We start from the raw sequence: 16,409 nt of genomic DNA, 5'->3' as shown, positions 1-16,409 counted from the left end.
GGAGGCAGGACGCAGCAGGCTCTGAGGAAGGTATTTCCAGAGGGTGACCTGAGCCCTCACCCAGGCAGGGTTATTAATAGCCGGACCATAGTGCCCCGCTAGGGGCGGGCGGGCTCTGGGCGAGAGCGGCAGAGAGGGCGGGGCTGAGCCGAGCTGGGGGAGGAGAGTCCGGAGAAGCAGAGAAGGCCCCTCCCAGCCCCCTGGGAGCCCAGCTGTCCCCCTCAGCAGATTCTCTGGGGCTGGTTCATCACCTCCGAATACTCCTGTGACAGGAGGCGTTTACAAAACCCGCCTCCAGCCCCAAGAAGCAATAAATAGAAGGCGCCCAGCCCACGAGAAGCAAGGAGAAGTTTCTAGGCCTGCGTCCCCGGGTTTATTAAGCTCTCGGCTTCACTCAGTGGCTCTGGCTGGGAGCCTGGACGGCTTGGGAGGACAGTGGCGGCTGGCTGATCTCCGGTGAGGCTGTGTGGAGAGGGGTCCTTGAGAATTCTGCTGGAGCAACCGGAGGTCGCCTTCGGTGGCTAGAGTGTCTTTGGGGGCTCGGACCCCAGCCAAGCGTGTGCCTCTGTCCCTGGCAGTGGATGGTTCTGAATCTGAAGAATAAGCTTGGGAGGCCAGCGCACCCACCTCACCTTGCTGTGTGACCTTGGGCAGGTGGCTCCCTCTCTCTGAGCCTCTGTTTCCCCTTCAGCTCAGCAGCCACCATGGCTGACGGTCAGATGCCCTTCCCCTGCCACTACACGAGCCGCCGGCGCCGAGACCCCTTCCGGGACTCGCCCCTGTCCTCCCGCCTGCTGGACGATGGCTTTGGCATGGACCCCTTCCCCGACGACTTGACTGCCTCTTGGCCTGACTGGGCCCTGCCTCGACTCTCCTCCGCCTGGCCGGGGACCCTGAGGTCGGGCATGGTGCCCCGGGGGCCCACTGCCATGACCAGATTTGGGGTGCCTGCTGAGGGCAGGAGCCCCCCGCCATTCCCCGGGGAGCCCTGGAAAGTGTGTGTCAACGTGCACAGCTTCAAGCCGGAGGAGCTGATGGTAAAGACCAAGGACGGATACGTGGAGGTGTCTGGTGAGTGGGGGAGGACACAAAGGAGAGAACGGGCGTGGGGGCGGGGAGGACGCTCCCTTAGAGGGGGCGCTATGACAGCATGACGCAGGTAACTTCAGGGCTCAGGAGTGCAGCCCATAAAGTTATCTTTGCAGAAAAGCCCTTCTCTTCCGGCTCCCAGGAGAAATTTTAACCTTTGGGTGCAGCATCAACCAGCCAACAGGCAGGGAAATGGAAACCACACTACCTGTTCTACCAGAATTTAATGTAAAGAATAATAGATACAGGGGTAAAAAACCAAAGAAGAAACGGGGTTCATGCACCCCAATACCAAGACACAGTCCAGAAGGGGGTGTTTGTAACTAGCTCAGATTTCAAGGGAAACACCTTCCCCTTGTCCTACATGAGGAAACTGAGGCATAATCGCGGTTACAAAGCTATGACGCGGTAACCTTGATTGAGCGCTTAATGTCTACCAGGCACCATGCTCAGAGCTTTACCTGTGGCATCTCAGTGAACACAAGCAGAAGAGGCAGGTCTTGTCTGTCTCTTCTTTTTACAGATGAGGAAACTGAAGTGCAGAGAGGTTAAGTTGGGGAATTGGGAGGTCAGAAGCGGATTGATATGTTGAGCACCTACTAGGTGCCAAGGGCTACAGCTTTTCTATTCCTGCTCTCAACTCACTCCAGCCCTTAGAAGCGGAGGGGGCTAGTCCCATTTTACTGCTGAGGACGCTGAGGCCCAGGCGGGGACTTGTCCAAGGACACACCGTGAGTCATCAGCCGGCAGAGTCAGGGCCTGCCCACATCCCATTCTGGAAAAGGGAATGTTTGGGGGAACAGGAAAGAGGAGATGGACACTCAGTCCCTGTGAAGCAGAGCAGTGGGCGAGGGGGGGGTGGGAAGCTTTCTGTCTCTTCCGTCCCAATTAACATTCTATTAAAAAGCAGGTTCCTGGCAAGCTCTACCGGCCGGAAAATCAATAAAAGCCATTGCAAACAGGCTGGGCAGAGACAAGCCCCAGCAGAGCAGTCTTCAGGGGCGGGGCGGGGCCGGGGGGGGTGGGGGCACAGTTTCAAAGGCTCCCAGGCAGAATTATAAACATCAGAGACTCTGGAGGGTGTGGTGGGCTAGGAGGCACACTGGAGCCTTATGCTGGTGGAGGGGGGCAGCCAGGGCTTCCTGAGTTGGCTGGGGAGCCAGACATCTGAAACCACTGCTCTGTGCTTTGTTTCCTTATCTGGAAATTGGGGTTCAAATGGCTGCACCGCCTGAGGACTGTTGTCTTAAATGAGACAACACATGTTAAGTGCGTACAAAAAATGATGTGTATAAAGTTGCGTACACAATGCCTAGAACACAAGGGATCGGTACTGTTGCTGTTGTTGATGTTATTAAAATGCTGGGCACAAAGTAAGGCCCCAATTCATATATACATACATAATGAATGCTTGCTAGATGCTCCCTGAGACCTGGGCTCAAATCCCGCCACCACTGTTTATACTTTCTGGGTGGATATGCACAAGAAAGTCTTTTCACTGGTCTGAGCCTCAGTTTACCCATCTAAAGAATGGGGGTAAATAATATCCAACTAGCAAGGCTGTAGGGAAGATGAAATATGCACAGTCTATGATAATAAATGCAGAGTGTCTGTAAGATGGAGCTGAAAATGTCTGCCTGGTACTCTACAAACAAGGTGATTATTATCACTGCTCCTCCTGTCTTTGTTTTAATTAGGATTTCAGAGGCTTCCACCCCTGGGTAGAGGGTCTCCCATACCCTGTGGCCCCTCCAGGAGACCTTTGTCCAGCCTGGAGGACTTTTTCTCTCATTTTCCTTTCTAGATAGGGTCTGGGAGTTCCAGGCTGCAACCCCAGCTGAGTACCTTACTAATCCAAGAGGCTCCGAGTAGTCACAGAGCCTCAGCTTCCACATCTGTAAAATGGGGTCATTGGGGGCTTAAATAAGACAAAAACAAGACAATGCCTTTTTAGGTTGAAAATGCTTCACAGCTGTGCACTTAGCAACTTTGACTTGACAGAATGCCAGTGCCCTGAGAGTACATACAGAGATTCTTATAATAGGATTTTAAAAATCAAATTGACATCCTGGGCTCCGTTTAAAAAGCAATTTTCAAGGGACGTAGGAAGTCAGACTAGTCTCCCCTCCTACCTCACTTAATGACACACCCATTCTTCCTGAAACTCTTCATGCAGGGCACTGTGCTAAAGGCTGACATGTGTTGGCTCACTGATTCCTCACATGGACTTCCGAGAAAATATACATAGATTTGATATACCCACTTAACAGTTGAGGAAACTGAGGCCCAGACACAGTCACCTGAGATCATCTGCTTCTCCATAACAAGGTCGGAAATTCAAAGCTAAGCCTGCTTAGACAGTTCAGAATCAGGATGACAGGATCTGCTTCTAGAGTGGCCTGGGGCAAATCCTACCACCTCTTGGGCCTCACATGTACCCTTGGTTTTATAAGGAGTTGGACTAGATCAGTATTTGCCAAATGGCATGTTTTAAGATATCACTAGGAGTCTAATAAATGGAAGGAGGGGTTCCAGGATTTTCAAAGGTACCATATGAAGCAAAATTACAAACAGGTCTCCTTACTGCAGGACTTATCAGAGCCTTGAATTTGCTAATATAGTTTATGAATCTCTGAAAGGCAGCCCTGTCTTATCAACCACACATGAGTGTCTAGGTCCAGGGAAGTGTTTGGAAATTGCTAGACTAGATGATTTCCATCATGCTTCACACACACCCCTCCCCCACCCCACAGTCACCAGCCAAGAAATGTTCTCTTCATGGGTCACTGGGCCAGGCTCTGATGGAGGAAGGAACTGGAAAGCCCCGAGGCTTTATTCCACCCCTTTTCCTTAATCCCAGGGCCTCTGCCTTCCCTGGAAACAGCACCTCCTTTCTTCAGCTGGGCCAATAGCTTTCCCTGAAGTGCTGATGCCGCTCCTTGGCACCTACATTTCTCAGTGGCTGTGAGGGGCTTCCCCTGGCTTCCCCTGGCTTCTAGATGAGTTCTTTTTTATTTTTTAAAGACTCATAATAATTGCTTTTTTTTCCTATTTACCAAAAAATGTTCTATGGTAGAAAATGTAGATAGGAAAGCAAAATTAAAAAGTTAAAAATCAGTCATAATACTTAAGCTGCCCCAATAAATAGATATTAAAATAACATGCAAATTAAGCTTCAACTGGCGCCTCTTAGCAGCACTCTGTAACTCCCTCCCCCAGCCCCGCTTCTTGCAGCTGCCTTTGCTCAAAGATTCTCTCCCCAACCGCACACTCTATTTGCAGAGCATAGACAGAGAGATTTTGTTTCTGAGGACCAGTTCTTTCCTCAAATATCAAAATAAGCCAGAAGCATCCCCCTTTTACAACTACTGAAGCAATTCTGTGACTCACTCTCACTAGCTCCTCACAGTACCCAATAATTAGAAAGTTGTCACCACCACTGGAGAAAAGAAGAAACTGAGGTTCAGAGAAGCGGAGCAAAGTGCTAGGAGATGTCAGAGCAGACTCAAACCCCGACCTACACCCCTGCCTTGGAGTCTTTGCTCCAGCACTTCCAAGCTGTGTGACCTTGGGCACATCACCTAACCTCTCTGAACTTCCATTTCCCCATCCACAAAATGGTAATGCTTCCTAAGGTTTTTGTGAAAGATTAAGAGTTGATATCAGTAAAGTGCTTAGAACAGTGGTAAACACCAAGAAAGCGCAATATAAAGAGTTTGCTATTATTATTCTTACCGTCATCATCATTGTTTATTACTGCCAGGATATCAAGTGTGCAAAAGGGCTGAGTCAGAGGCACTGGCCTGTCCCCAGGGGAAGCAGGTCTCTGGAGGCCCAGGCTTTGGGGAGTGGACCAGGGGACAGACCGTGTTCCTTTGGCCCCGGGCCTGTATCAGAACTGGGCAGCTGGTGGTCACGGACTTGGCAGGTCAGAATAAACTCTCCAAGCTCCAAGCAGCAGCACATTGGCAGAAGAGTATGTTCTGGTTAGGCAGACGCTCATGTTTAAAAACGAATTCCTATAAATGTTGCCCTTTCTGCCCAGCTAGTGGGAGACTACATTGATGCAGCCTTTCCTGAGAAGAATTTAGCGACATACAGAGCAAGCCTTCAAAATTCTAGAACATGGAATTTATCCTAGGAAATCATCAGGCTGGGTGTGACAATCTAGCTGTAAGAATGTTCAGCACAGTGAGGTTCTTTCCAACGTCAAAAACCCTCTCAGTGCCCCAAAGCCAAGGATCGGCTGGATGAATTTATATTTCCCTGCAGCCATTAAAAGTCATGTTGTCGACAAATATACACCTATTGCTGATTCATGCTGATGTTTGGCAGAAACCAACACAATTCTGTAAATCATTTATCCTTCAATTAAAAAATAAATTAATTTTTTAAAAAGTCATGTTGTCGACAAATAGTTGCTGTAATATGGAAAAATGATTATAATGGGTCAGCAAGAGAAAAAAACAAGTTCCGGACATAACATGCAATATGATTTTTGATAAAATAGATGATATACATCTATATTATATAACATGTATGCATTTCACAGTCACAGAAAAATCTGGAACGTATACAAAAATGTAGTTTTCTTGGGGTGATGCAATTATGGAGGGTTTTGATTGTCTTTTCTTTCTACATTTTCAAACATACACATGCGTTATAATAGAAAAAGTTATTAATAAAGGAATAATGAATAATAAAAAGGTAATGAATAATGTAATCACCTATAAATTATCAGCTTAAAATCTTGACTGCAGTAAGACATTGTATTACACAAGGTTATTTACAGTCTAGATTCCAAAGCCCCTCAGAAGGGTGTCCCTGGGTAAATGAGCATTCTCGGCCCTGCAGTGTGGCCCCACAAATGAGGAGTGAATAATAATGGGAGCCTAATGACTCTGCTGGGCTCTAATCCGCACTGTTTAAAAAGAAATTAGAGACACTCTCTCCCTTAAAAACAGAACAAAAAGCAAAGACCCAAGAGTGGGGAGGGGCCAAAGGGTTCAGAATTTGTTACATAAATTGCAACATGACAGCCAGCCCTCTTGTAATTTCATATTTTTACTTCCTAAGGGAAGAGAAAAAGCCCCTGTCTGCCAGCCAGGAGGAGGAGGGGCAGGTGGAATTTCACATACATGTTGCTTCCTGTGTCATTTCTCAGGGAAACACCCTTTGGGTGTTTTCTGTTTTGTTTTTGGAGATGGATGCATTATTTCCAGGCAGTTCTTTCAGGACTAGGTACAGATAATGGGGCTCAAAGAACTAACTGGAAGCTGGAACAGGCAGAGGGGCAGCAGACCTCAGTCCTCGGCTTAGTTTCTAAGAGTTGGTTCTGAGGCCTGGCCTGCCACACAATTGCTGGGTGAGCTTGGACCCATCCCCGGGCCTGAGTTTTCACGTCGGTAAGTGATGGAGAAAGAAGCCCATTCTCAGAGCTGGGAAAGGGCTCTGTGCATTATAAAGCCCAGGGGGCTGGCAAACTAGCCTGACTTGTATCCTCTCGCTCATTCTGGGATGTTGGCCTCAAGGATCTCCTGTCTGGTTAGGAGCAAAGGGTGAGATGTGAGACTTAGAAGGTGCAGTGTAAGGTCTTAGAAGACGGGACGCCATCCCTGTGATTTCCTGAGTCTTAACTCCTAATCATCTGTAAGTCATGCTCAAGGCCTCCTGACCTACCCGTTGTCATACTGCATCTTCACAACAGCCTGGGAGGTGGTTTCAAGAGTGTCCACTTAGCATGGGAGGGACCAGAGGCGCAGACAACTGGAGCCTCTAGACCAAGCCCCGGGCCACACAGGAGGCCAGGGCAGGATTCCCATCTCAGCCGAATCCTGAATGATGCCCACAGGACGCAGACGCTGACTTGTGACTTTCCTCTCCCTGCCAGGTAAACACGAAGAAAAGCAGCAAGAGGGTGGCATCGTTTCCAAGAACTTCACAAAGAAAATCCAGTAAGTAACCTGGCAGTTGGATTTCAGGGGAGGATTGGAGTGGGGGCAGCATGCCTGGGACCCTTCTTGGGCATCTCTCCTTCAAGAGACCCACCCCAGGGCAGGGAATTGAACCCTGTGAGAAGTTAAACAAACCTACAGTGGGTTCCCAGAAAGGGGGGTGCCATTTCCTCTTCTCAGTGCCCTGTGAGGTGGGATTAACAATCTCGTTTTGTAGATGAAGAATTCAAGAATAGGAGAGGCAAGACGACTTGTCCATGATTCCATGAAAATCGGGGTACTCACCCACCCACGTGACATCATGCCTCCAAATTCCTAATAGAATCTTTCAAGGGTTGCTTGTTGCAAGTCTCCCATGGCCTTCCCTAGGGCACCCGTAAGAATTCGGCTGGAAAGTGTCCTGCTCTCTTCGTGACTCACTACCTAGAAGGGCTCTGAGGCTGAGAGATTGGGAGAAAAGAAGGGCCAGTTTTGCCAAGGGGAGTGAGAAGAGCTGAGACTGGGGGATTATTGCGAGTAGCAGGAAGGCCACCACCAGGCTGAGCCAAAGAATCAAAGACAGATGGAGGCCCTGATGGCAATACCTGTAGGGAGAAAAGACTCACAGCGACGTGCCAGCGGCCGGCTGCTTCACAGACACCTTGTCCCCCTAAATGGCACCCCGCCCCTCTGTGCACTTCTGGCTCTAATGTCTCTTCTAGTCCCATTTCACCTTTTTAGCAAAGGTATGCAGTGGGGAAAAGAGACAGTACCCTCCTTGTATTATGGGGAAACTAAATCTCCCAGAGGTGAAAGGATACACCCAGGGTCCTTACAATGAGCATTCATAATAGCCCCAAACAGACCCTTGAACTCTTGAGTTCACCATGCTCAGTTCTTGAGCAAGGAATGCACTTTCCTCATTCATAAAAGGAAGGGATGCTGAGCCTTGTGGAGATACCCACAAAGGAAATGAGATCACAGCTCGTGGTGGGCACACAGCAGGTCCTCATAAGTGTCGGTTTGTTTTTACTACTGTTGTTGTTATTGAATCTTAACCCCTCCCCTCACCCCAGCAAAGCTGTCCTGTGTCTGGACAGATGGCACAGGCTAAATTCTGAGGCTGCTTTTAGCTTTAAGCTTCCACTGTCCTGTCTCTCCCGCCATGTGCCCATTCCTAACCCACCAGGCGCCTCTGGAGCACTCAAAAGCCTGCAGACACTTCCTGATAAGGCAAACGCCAGATACTTTTTCTCCCTGGCTGGCCTGCCATCACCAAGACCCACACCTTCCCCTAGTACCACAGCCAGATCAGAGGTGGGGAGAGAGGGGAGAGATGGGGAGAGACGAGAGAGATGGGAGGGGAGCAAGAAGGCTGATGTTTCTTTTAAGAGACTGAACTAAGGTCTCAGGATGGAGTCACAGGCAGGTCAAAGCTGTGAAAGGGACTGAGCCAGAAAGAAGTCAGCAAATTCATCATCTCTAAAGACAGCCGTTTTCATGGATCTCGCCATCTCTGAGGCCTCTGGGAAAAAAAACCAGCTTGCTGCGAGTTACTTGACCAGATAGAAATGCCTAAAGCTACTGGAAGCAGAGCCACTGCTCAAATGGGGCTCGGCAGCTGAGCTGGGCTGTTTTTACAATATTGAGCTAATCATGGCCAGGACCACCCTCCCCCCAGAGGCTCTCCTCGGTCACTTGACCATCCCGATGCTGTTCGCAAACCCTCCAAACCTCCCCGTGTTCCAGCAACCAAAGAGCCCCCAGGATCCTCCTCCATCACCATGGCATGGATCCATCCATTCCAGTTGGTCAGTGTCCAGCTGTGCCAGTCATTAAATATTTTGAATCTCACTTCTGGGTGTAGGGAGTCCTGGCGCCACGACTGAGTGGGTGACTTGGAGCCACGTGCTAAACTGCTCTGGGCTTCTGTTCCACCTTCCCTTAGGATGGGGAGTGAGAGAATGTGTACAGACTCAGTGCTCAGCCCATGGGGACTAATCTACTAGAGACTCAGCAAGACTGGAATCACACAAGAGCAGCTGGGAGTCCTGAGACCTCCTGGCCCTGCCCCGACTCCATCACCAAGCAGCGGGACTAGGGTTTGGGACGGCCCCGGCCCCATCTCAGAGGTCTCATTGCCTCTCCCAGGAAATACTCCAGTCATTAGAGTTTAGAGAAGCTCCTTAAACCCAGCTGAGGCCTTTGGAGATTTCCTCCCAGACACGATGCTCCAGCCGTCTGCCTTGCCCACAGCTAGGGATTCTTCCCAACACACACATCCCCTTGGGAAAGACCCCATTTTGACTGGATGAGGGAGAGACTGGGATTTGCAAGTCAGGTCCAGCGCAGGGCAAAGACTGGAGACGGGGGCTTTTCCACACCTCCCCGGAGTGAGAGACCAGGGAATGCAGAAAGTCATCAACAGAGGATGCCCAGAACCAGAGCAGACTTCAGTGGCTTTGCTGCACAGCTTCCCTGGTATCTGATGTGCCATTTGCAGCCCCCTGTGGTGTGTCAAGCACCAGGCTAAGAGCTGTAGAGGTTTGGGGCTTCCCTGCTGGTGCAGTGGTTAAGACTCTGTGCTTCCAATGCAAGGGGTGTGGGTTCAATCCTTGATTGGGAAACTAAGATCCCACATGCTACCGCCAGTAAATAAATAAACAAGCATCTAATGCAAGCTCTGAGGACCGTAAAAAAAAAAAGTTTCTTAATTGAAAACTCATTCCATAGACAGGACACAAGACAATGGTGCCCCTTTTTTTTTTTTTTTTTAAGATGTAGAGGTTTAATTTTATGCCATCTTTAAAAGAATCCTATAGAGTAGGTATTGGGGTAGTGCTGTGGCAAATAACCCACTTGCCAATTCAGAAGACATAATAGACACAAGCTCGACCTTTGGGTTAGGAAGATTCCCCTGGAGGAGGGAATGGCAAACCACTCCAGTGTTCTTGCCTAGAGAATCCCATGGACAGAGGAGCCTGGCGAGCTATAGTCCATAGGATCACAAAGAGTCGGACATACCTGATGCGACTTGGCACAGCACGCAGAGAGCTGGTATTTTTCAGCTCATCTCGTGGATTAGAAAATTGAGGCTCAGAGGTTGGCAGGCCTCAGTTAAGGCCACATGGCCACAAGAGGAGGTCTGGGATTGCACGCAGGTCTCCCCGTCTTCAAAGCCGTGAACTTCCTACTTGGTCGTGTGCATAAGTGTGTCACGTCGGTCGTGTCCGACTCTTCGCAACCCTGTGGACCGTAGCCTACCAGGCTCCTCTGTCCATGGGATGCTTCAGGCAGGAATACTGGAGTGAGTTGCCATGCCCTCCTCCAGGGGATCTTCCCGACCCAGGGATCTATTCCCTGCGTCTCTTATGTCTCCTGCGTTGACAGCCAGGTTCTTTACCGCTAGCGCCACCTGGGAAGCCCTCCTACTTGGAGGGATAGGAGAGACCAAATGAGGCATTCACAAACCATCTTCATTTATTATTTTGCCTTCTGTGCTTACGTCCCTATACTATTATTTGCTTGTGATTTTTTTTTCTTTTCACTCAACCTACTTTTGATAAGGTTCAGTTCTCATCAGTCAAATATTCATTCACTCAAGAAGGCAATTGTGAAATAAACCCAAAGCAAAATGTGGTTAAATTCTGACTAGACAGTGTTGCCTGCCTGAGGGCCTAAGTCATAGATCCGCTCTTTCTTTGTTAAAAGAGAGACAATATCAAGAGATGGTAGAAGTTGAGGTGTTAAAGCCATGTTAAAGCTCTGTGTTAACAGAGCTGAGACTTTCCCTTAGTTGTAAATGAAAGGATTTAGTTTCTTTAGGTTCAGTCACCATAGATCTTCCCACCGGTTTTGTTGAACCTCAGTCCCTTTTGCAAGAGGACCGAGGAGGAATAGCTCTCCCACCAAGTGGGTTCAACATAGAGGCCACCTGGTAAGAGCCCTTGAATAAGTCTGTTCCCATACTGGAGCCTTAGTTTCCCCATGTGTAATATGGGAACATTGTCCTGGATAGTTGATGTCCTTTTGGCCGCTGACATTTCATGGGTCAGTGATGATGCTAAAATAGTGACAGCTATCAAGGTGCCCATTTGTACATCTGATGCCTGCAATGACAGTGTGGTAGCTGATGCCTGTTGAGCGCTTCCTGTGCGCCAGGCACTGTGTTAAGCCCTTTGCTTTCATCATCCTACATAATTCTCACACCACCCTAAAAGATAGGTGCTGTTTTAAACCACCTTTTCCTGTGGTCAGAGAGGTGAGATCACTAACCCAAGATCACACAGTCAGGAAGAGGTGTGATTTGAACTGCAGTCTGCCTGCCTGTGAAGTCTATGCTTATGGACCATGGCTGCCCTGTCATATGTCCCAGGTGCCCTAGGGGTTGGCATGTAAAGGGTTAAACAGAGTCAGCCCATCCCCCCAGCCGAGAGTGGTGGTGGTTTGGTTGCTAAGTCATGTCTGACTCTTGTGACCCTATGCACTATAGCCTGCCAGGCTCCTCTGTCCATGGGATTCTCCAGGCAAGAATACTGGAGTGGGTTGCCGTTAGGGAGGTCCAAACTTCTGGCCTTGTCTCTACTTCAGAAGTTTGGCTTGGCAGTTGCCCAAGTTCCCTTTCTCTCCCACCCTTCCCTAAAGGCTCCTTGTTAATCAGGAATCTCCTTGGTAGATGCAGTTCATGTGGCTACAGGTGGCTGTTTACAGCAAAAAACCTCCCCAACCCCTCCAGGAAGGGTACTGCCCATGACCAGCATGGGGTCACTTTATTGCCTGGTTCTTTCATCAAGACCCCTGCATTTACAACAGGTGGAATCAGCCTAGACTGGTGGGAAGATCTGTGGTGATTGAACCTTCTGGCTTTCCCTACCATGGACTTTGTTTTTTCAAAAGTCTGATGCCTGGGAGGGGAGGCAGAGGAGTGTCATGATCAGCTACTCTTGAGTTTGGAGACCAGGATTCCAATTCTCTTCCCATGTGCTACTTGCCAGCTGTGTTACCTTGGGCAAATCAGTTTACCTCCCTGATCTCAATCGCCTCATCTATATATTAGGGATAGTAATGGAATTGCCTGGTGGGATTATTATTTTTATAACAATAATGATTACAATTATTAAATTTATTGTTTCGATAATAATAATAATTATTATTATTATGTTTGATAATCCCACCAGGCAATATCAAAAATATTTTCTTTCAAATGAATAAAAGAATGTTTGGCTGTATTAAAAATAATAAATGAATCTTCTATTTTCCCTAGGCTTCCTGCAGAGGTGGATCCTGTGACAGTGTTTGCCTCCCTTTCCCCAGAAGGCCTGCTGATCATCGAAGCTCCCCAGGTTCCCCCTTACTCACCGTTTGGAGAGAGCAGTTTCAACAACGAGCTTCCTCAAGACGGCCAGGAAGTCACTTGTACCTGAGACCCCAGTCTTGGCCCTTCCTTGTTCCCTCCCCAACCCCTGGGCTTCTCTGATTCCAGGATACATTACTATAGCTGAACTCATAGATTTAGTGTGGCTAAAATGTTGGGGGTCGGGGTGGATTGACCAGATTCCCTGGATAGTGTTAGTAGTAGGTTTTTCTGCAAGGTGGCGCAATTGACAGGTTATGCTCCATTGCATTAGGCCAAAATGCTGGGAGTTTTCCTTCTTTACCTTTTCTATCATGATGAAAATGTTGCACATTTTACAGTTGCAAAGCAAATAAAAGGGGACATAACATTTCACTTTGTATCTTATCTTGCAGCTAATGCAAGAGTTGCTTTTCTCTGGGGACCGGGATTCCCATTCTGGGCTCCCAATGTCCATACCTGCCCCTTGGTTTGGTTGATGGAGCCCTCGTAGCTCACCCCACAGTGTTTCTGCAGCCCTGGTTTACAAAGGGTTATAGACAGGTCTTATATCCCCATATGGGATTTATCCAGCAACCACATGAAAACAGACAGTGCTGTGTGCCCTCTACCCAGGCATTTATAGCATGTTCCCAAGCTGGCACTACCCAAGGACTTTAGAAGTCCTTTAGTTTCTTCTCTGGTTAAAGTCCCCCCTTTCTTGTGTCTCCTATGTCCAAGTCGGGATTTTTACAGAGGGGGCTGTTTCCAGACAGCTCCACCAGGAACCAAGCAAAGGCCAAATAGTCTGGCAGGCAGGCTAGTGGTATTGTGTATATGGGTGGGACGTGTGTGTCATTGTTATTTGAATTGTGCTGTTGTTTAGGGAAAATAACAGTAAATGATAATAAAAGGAACTGATGTTATTAGCCTTGTGTGTTGTTTTGATGGGAACTAAATGCTGTACCACTTAGATATGCAACATCAATTAGGGTACTTGTAGTAGCAAGTAATAATGCTCAATGCACTGTGGCTTAAATGACATAAATATCTTAACTTTACAAGAAGTTTAGATATGAGTGATTTCAGAATTACTTTTTCAGCTGTTATGCCACCAAGAACCCAGAGTCTTTCTATCATTTTTCTCTACCATCTCTGATGAGTCTACAAGTTCTATCCTCATGTTTGCAAAAAGGCTGCAGCAGCTCCAAGCATCTCAACTTCATATGGCCATGTACTCCTCCGTCCATGGGATTTTCCAGCCAAGAGTACTGGAGTGGGTTGCCATTGCCTTCTCTGACAGGAAGAGAAGGCAAGGGCAAAAAAGTCTTTTTGTCTGACTTTCTCTTTCATCAGTAAGCTCTTTTCCAGAAGCTCTCTCTCAACAGTCTTTTTTTTTTTTTTCATTGACCCAAACTGGGTCACATGAGTTTGTTAAAGCCAGTCCTTGGCAGAGAGAAAGGAATGGCCATGATGGGCTTAGATGAATATTGATTTGTCCTTCGAGGCCTGGAACATTGCTGCTTGAAAAAGCAAGGTTCTGTTAGGAAGGAGGAAAGGGGCAGTCAACAATCCACACACTGATGCTGCCAGGAGCCCAGAACCCTGAAAGTATGGTGGTAGGAAGCGTGCTACCACAGTGCATCAGTTAGAACTGTTTCTACACTAGGTGCTAGGAAGCCCTACTCCAACTGATGTAAGCAAAAAGGGGCATTTATTTGGGTACAACTGAGAAGTCCAAGATAAATGCTGCCCTCAGGTTTCTAATAATCTTAATAGAACTCAGTTTGTCTCTTGTTCCTACGGTGTTGGCTCCACCCCTAGTCTCCCTGTTGCCCCCCACACCTCCTGCTCCTAGCTGTCATGCTCCTGTGCCCTTTCATGTGACCTCAAGACAGGTGCAAAAAAAAACCAAGACAGGTGCAATCACTACACCACCACCCCACCTCCCACATTCCAGTCCGCAGTGAGAAAAGCCCATCTTTCTCATCACGTCTGCTGAGAGTCATTCTAATTGGACCAGCTTGGGTCACATGACCATCCCTGAGTTAAGCACAGCGCGGAAAATCAGTACTTTGATTGGTAAGGCCTGGGTCACATGCTCCATCCCTGGAACCAATCTCCTTTAAGCCTCCCTGACCCGCAGGAAGTAGATGTTACCTTTACAACGAAGAAGTTGCCTCTAAGTGGCTTGGGTAAGTCCCATGGTGATGGTAGAACTCAACTTTTGTCTTTGGAGGACTTAATGAGGAGCTCCTGAGCTGCCTTTTTTTTTTTTCATCTAAGTGTAGTTGCTTTGGGTATCCCAGGTGGCACTGGTGGTAAAGAACCTGCCTGCTAATGCAGGTGATGTAAGAGACACAGGTTTAACCCCTGGGTCAGGAAGATCCCCTGGAGGAGGGCATGGCAACACACTCCAATATTCTTGCCTGGAGAATCCCATGGACAGAGGAGCTTGATGGACTACTATCCACAGGGTTGCAAAGAGTTGGACGTGACTGAAACGACTTAACATGCATGCATAGTTGATTTATGAGCTGCTTTTTAAGAGTACCTTCAAACTGCCAATGACAGCAGAATCAGTGACTATTTCCTGAGCGGCTACTTATTTTTATCCTTTTCTGGGAGCCAAGCATATTGCAAACCGTGAGCCATGATTCCTTCCCACAAGCAGCTTGAAGAGCGGCAACACTTCAGTCATGTCCGACTCTTTGAGATCCTATGGACCGTAACCCTCCAGGCTCCTCTGTCCATGGGATTCTCCATGCAAGACTGTTAGAGTGGGTTGCCATGCCCTCCTTCAGGGATCTTCCTGACCCAGGGATCAAATCCTTGTCTCTTACATCTCCTGCATTGACAGGTGGGTTCTTTACCACTAGTGCCACCTGGGAAGCCTGACCCTCACTAAATCCTCCATGTGCCAGACCCCGTGCGAGGTGCTTTACGTGTATTAATAGATTTAATTACCATATAACCCTATGAGTATTACCAAACCAAACTTGGGTCCCCTGGCCCACGGTAGTAAAGCCAGTCTACTGACACCAGGTTGTGGAGGACAGTGCGGTGTTTACTGCAGGGCGCAGAGCCCAGGCAGCTAGCATTCGAAAGGCCTGACCTCCCTGACGGCTTTCAGGGAGAGGTTTTTGAAGCCAGGGTGAGGGTAAGGGTTGTGGGGTGTGTGAACGGCTCCTGGATGCTCTTCTGATTGGCTGGTGGTGAATTACTTGGGAGTTGACACCGTCCGCCTCCTGGTCCCCAGGTGCCCGTGGTGCCTGCGTGCTTATTGTCAGCATGTAGTTAGCTTCTTCCACCTGGTCGGGATTCCAACCTCTGCAAAACAGCTCAAAGGATTTGTCTCAGAATATTATCTATAGCCCTTGAGAAGCAACTAAACGTCCTGGACTTTGTTTAATGGCTAAACAATTATTTTGTCCTGCTTGACTGTTTCCCTTTGTTTCTGGCTGTTCTTACTTCCCTGATGAAACTTATTCTTTGGAACTCGGGGAAGGCCTGGGAGGCTAAAGTTTTACTACAAACAAGAGACAGGTGAAGAATGGAGGGGGGTGGTAAGGGGGGAGGAGGGTATGTCCTGCGAAGGCCTCTGCTCAGTTACATGAGGTTGGTTCAACTCTTACCTCCATTTTGCAGATGAGAAAACTGATCCAAGGAAGGACGAAATATACAGCCCCAAATCATACACCTGGGAAGCAACAGGCTGGGGTTATGGGTGTGAGGGGGTCCTGACTCCACTAGTAATTGTAACCCTATTCTGTCTTTCTCTCAGCAAAGCAAAATCTAAGTGTGTCTTATGTGAGTCTGTAAAAATTTTGGGAAGAGAAGTGATATTTCAAGTTGAGGCTTTGCAAGGGACTTGGGGTTGGGGAAGATTTCTCAGGGGAGGATTCACTCCATGGTGGTCAGAGTTGAGCAAGCAGGACTAGGGATGGGGAGGTCCCTTGCCAGCAGAAGAAAACACATGAGCCAAGGTGAAAGATATGTCCCTTTTACAATCCTTTGATGGTTCCCTATTGTTCAAAGGATTGGGTCCAAGCTTC

General features: G+C 48.3%; 1 protein-coding gene across 1 annotated transcript; it reads left to right on the top strand.

Moving 5' to 3' along the window:
• The first annotated feature begins 315 nt into the window (after positions 1-315).
• Positions 316-13,184, top strand: HSPB8 (heat shock protein family B (small) member 8). Its single transcript, XM_068990079.1, has 3 exons — positions 316-1,071; positions 6,980-7,043; positions 12,286-13,184. Exons 1-3 carry the CDS (start codon positions 705-707, stop codon positions 12,443-12,445), a joined length of 591 nt encoding a protein of 196 aa, XP_068846180.1. The 5' UTR covers positions 316-704; the 3' UTR covers positions 12,446-13,184.
• Positions 13,185-16,409: the final 3,225 nt, after the last annotated feature.

The sequence above is a fragment of the Capricornis sumatraensis genome, chromosome 17 (genome assembly GCF_032405125.1).
Source record: "Capricornis sumatraensis isolate serow.1 chromosome 17, serow.2, whole genome shotgun sequence".
In the NCBI taxonomy this organism is placed as follows: domain Eukaryota; kingdom Metazoa; phylum Chordata; class Mammalia; order Artiodactyla; family Bovidae; genus Capricornis; species Capricornis sumatraensis.
The sequence above is the reverse complement of the archived record's forward strand: the minus strand, read 5'-3'. Positions and strand labels throughout refer to the sequence as shown.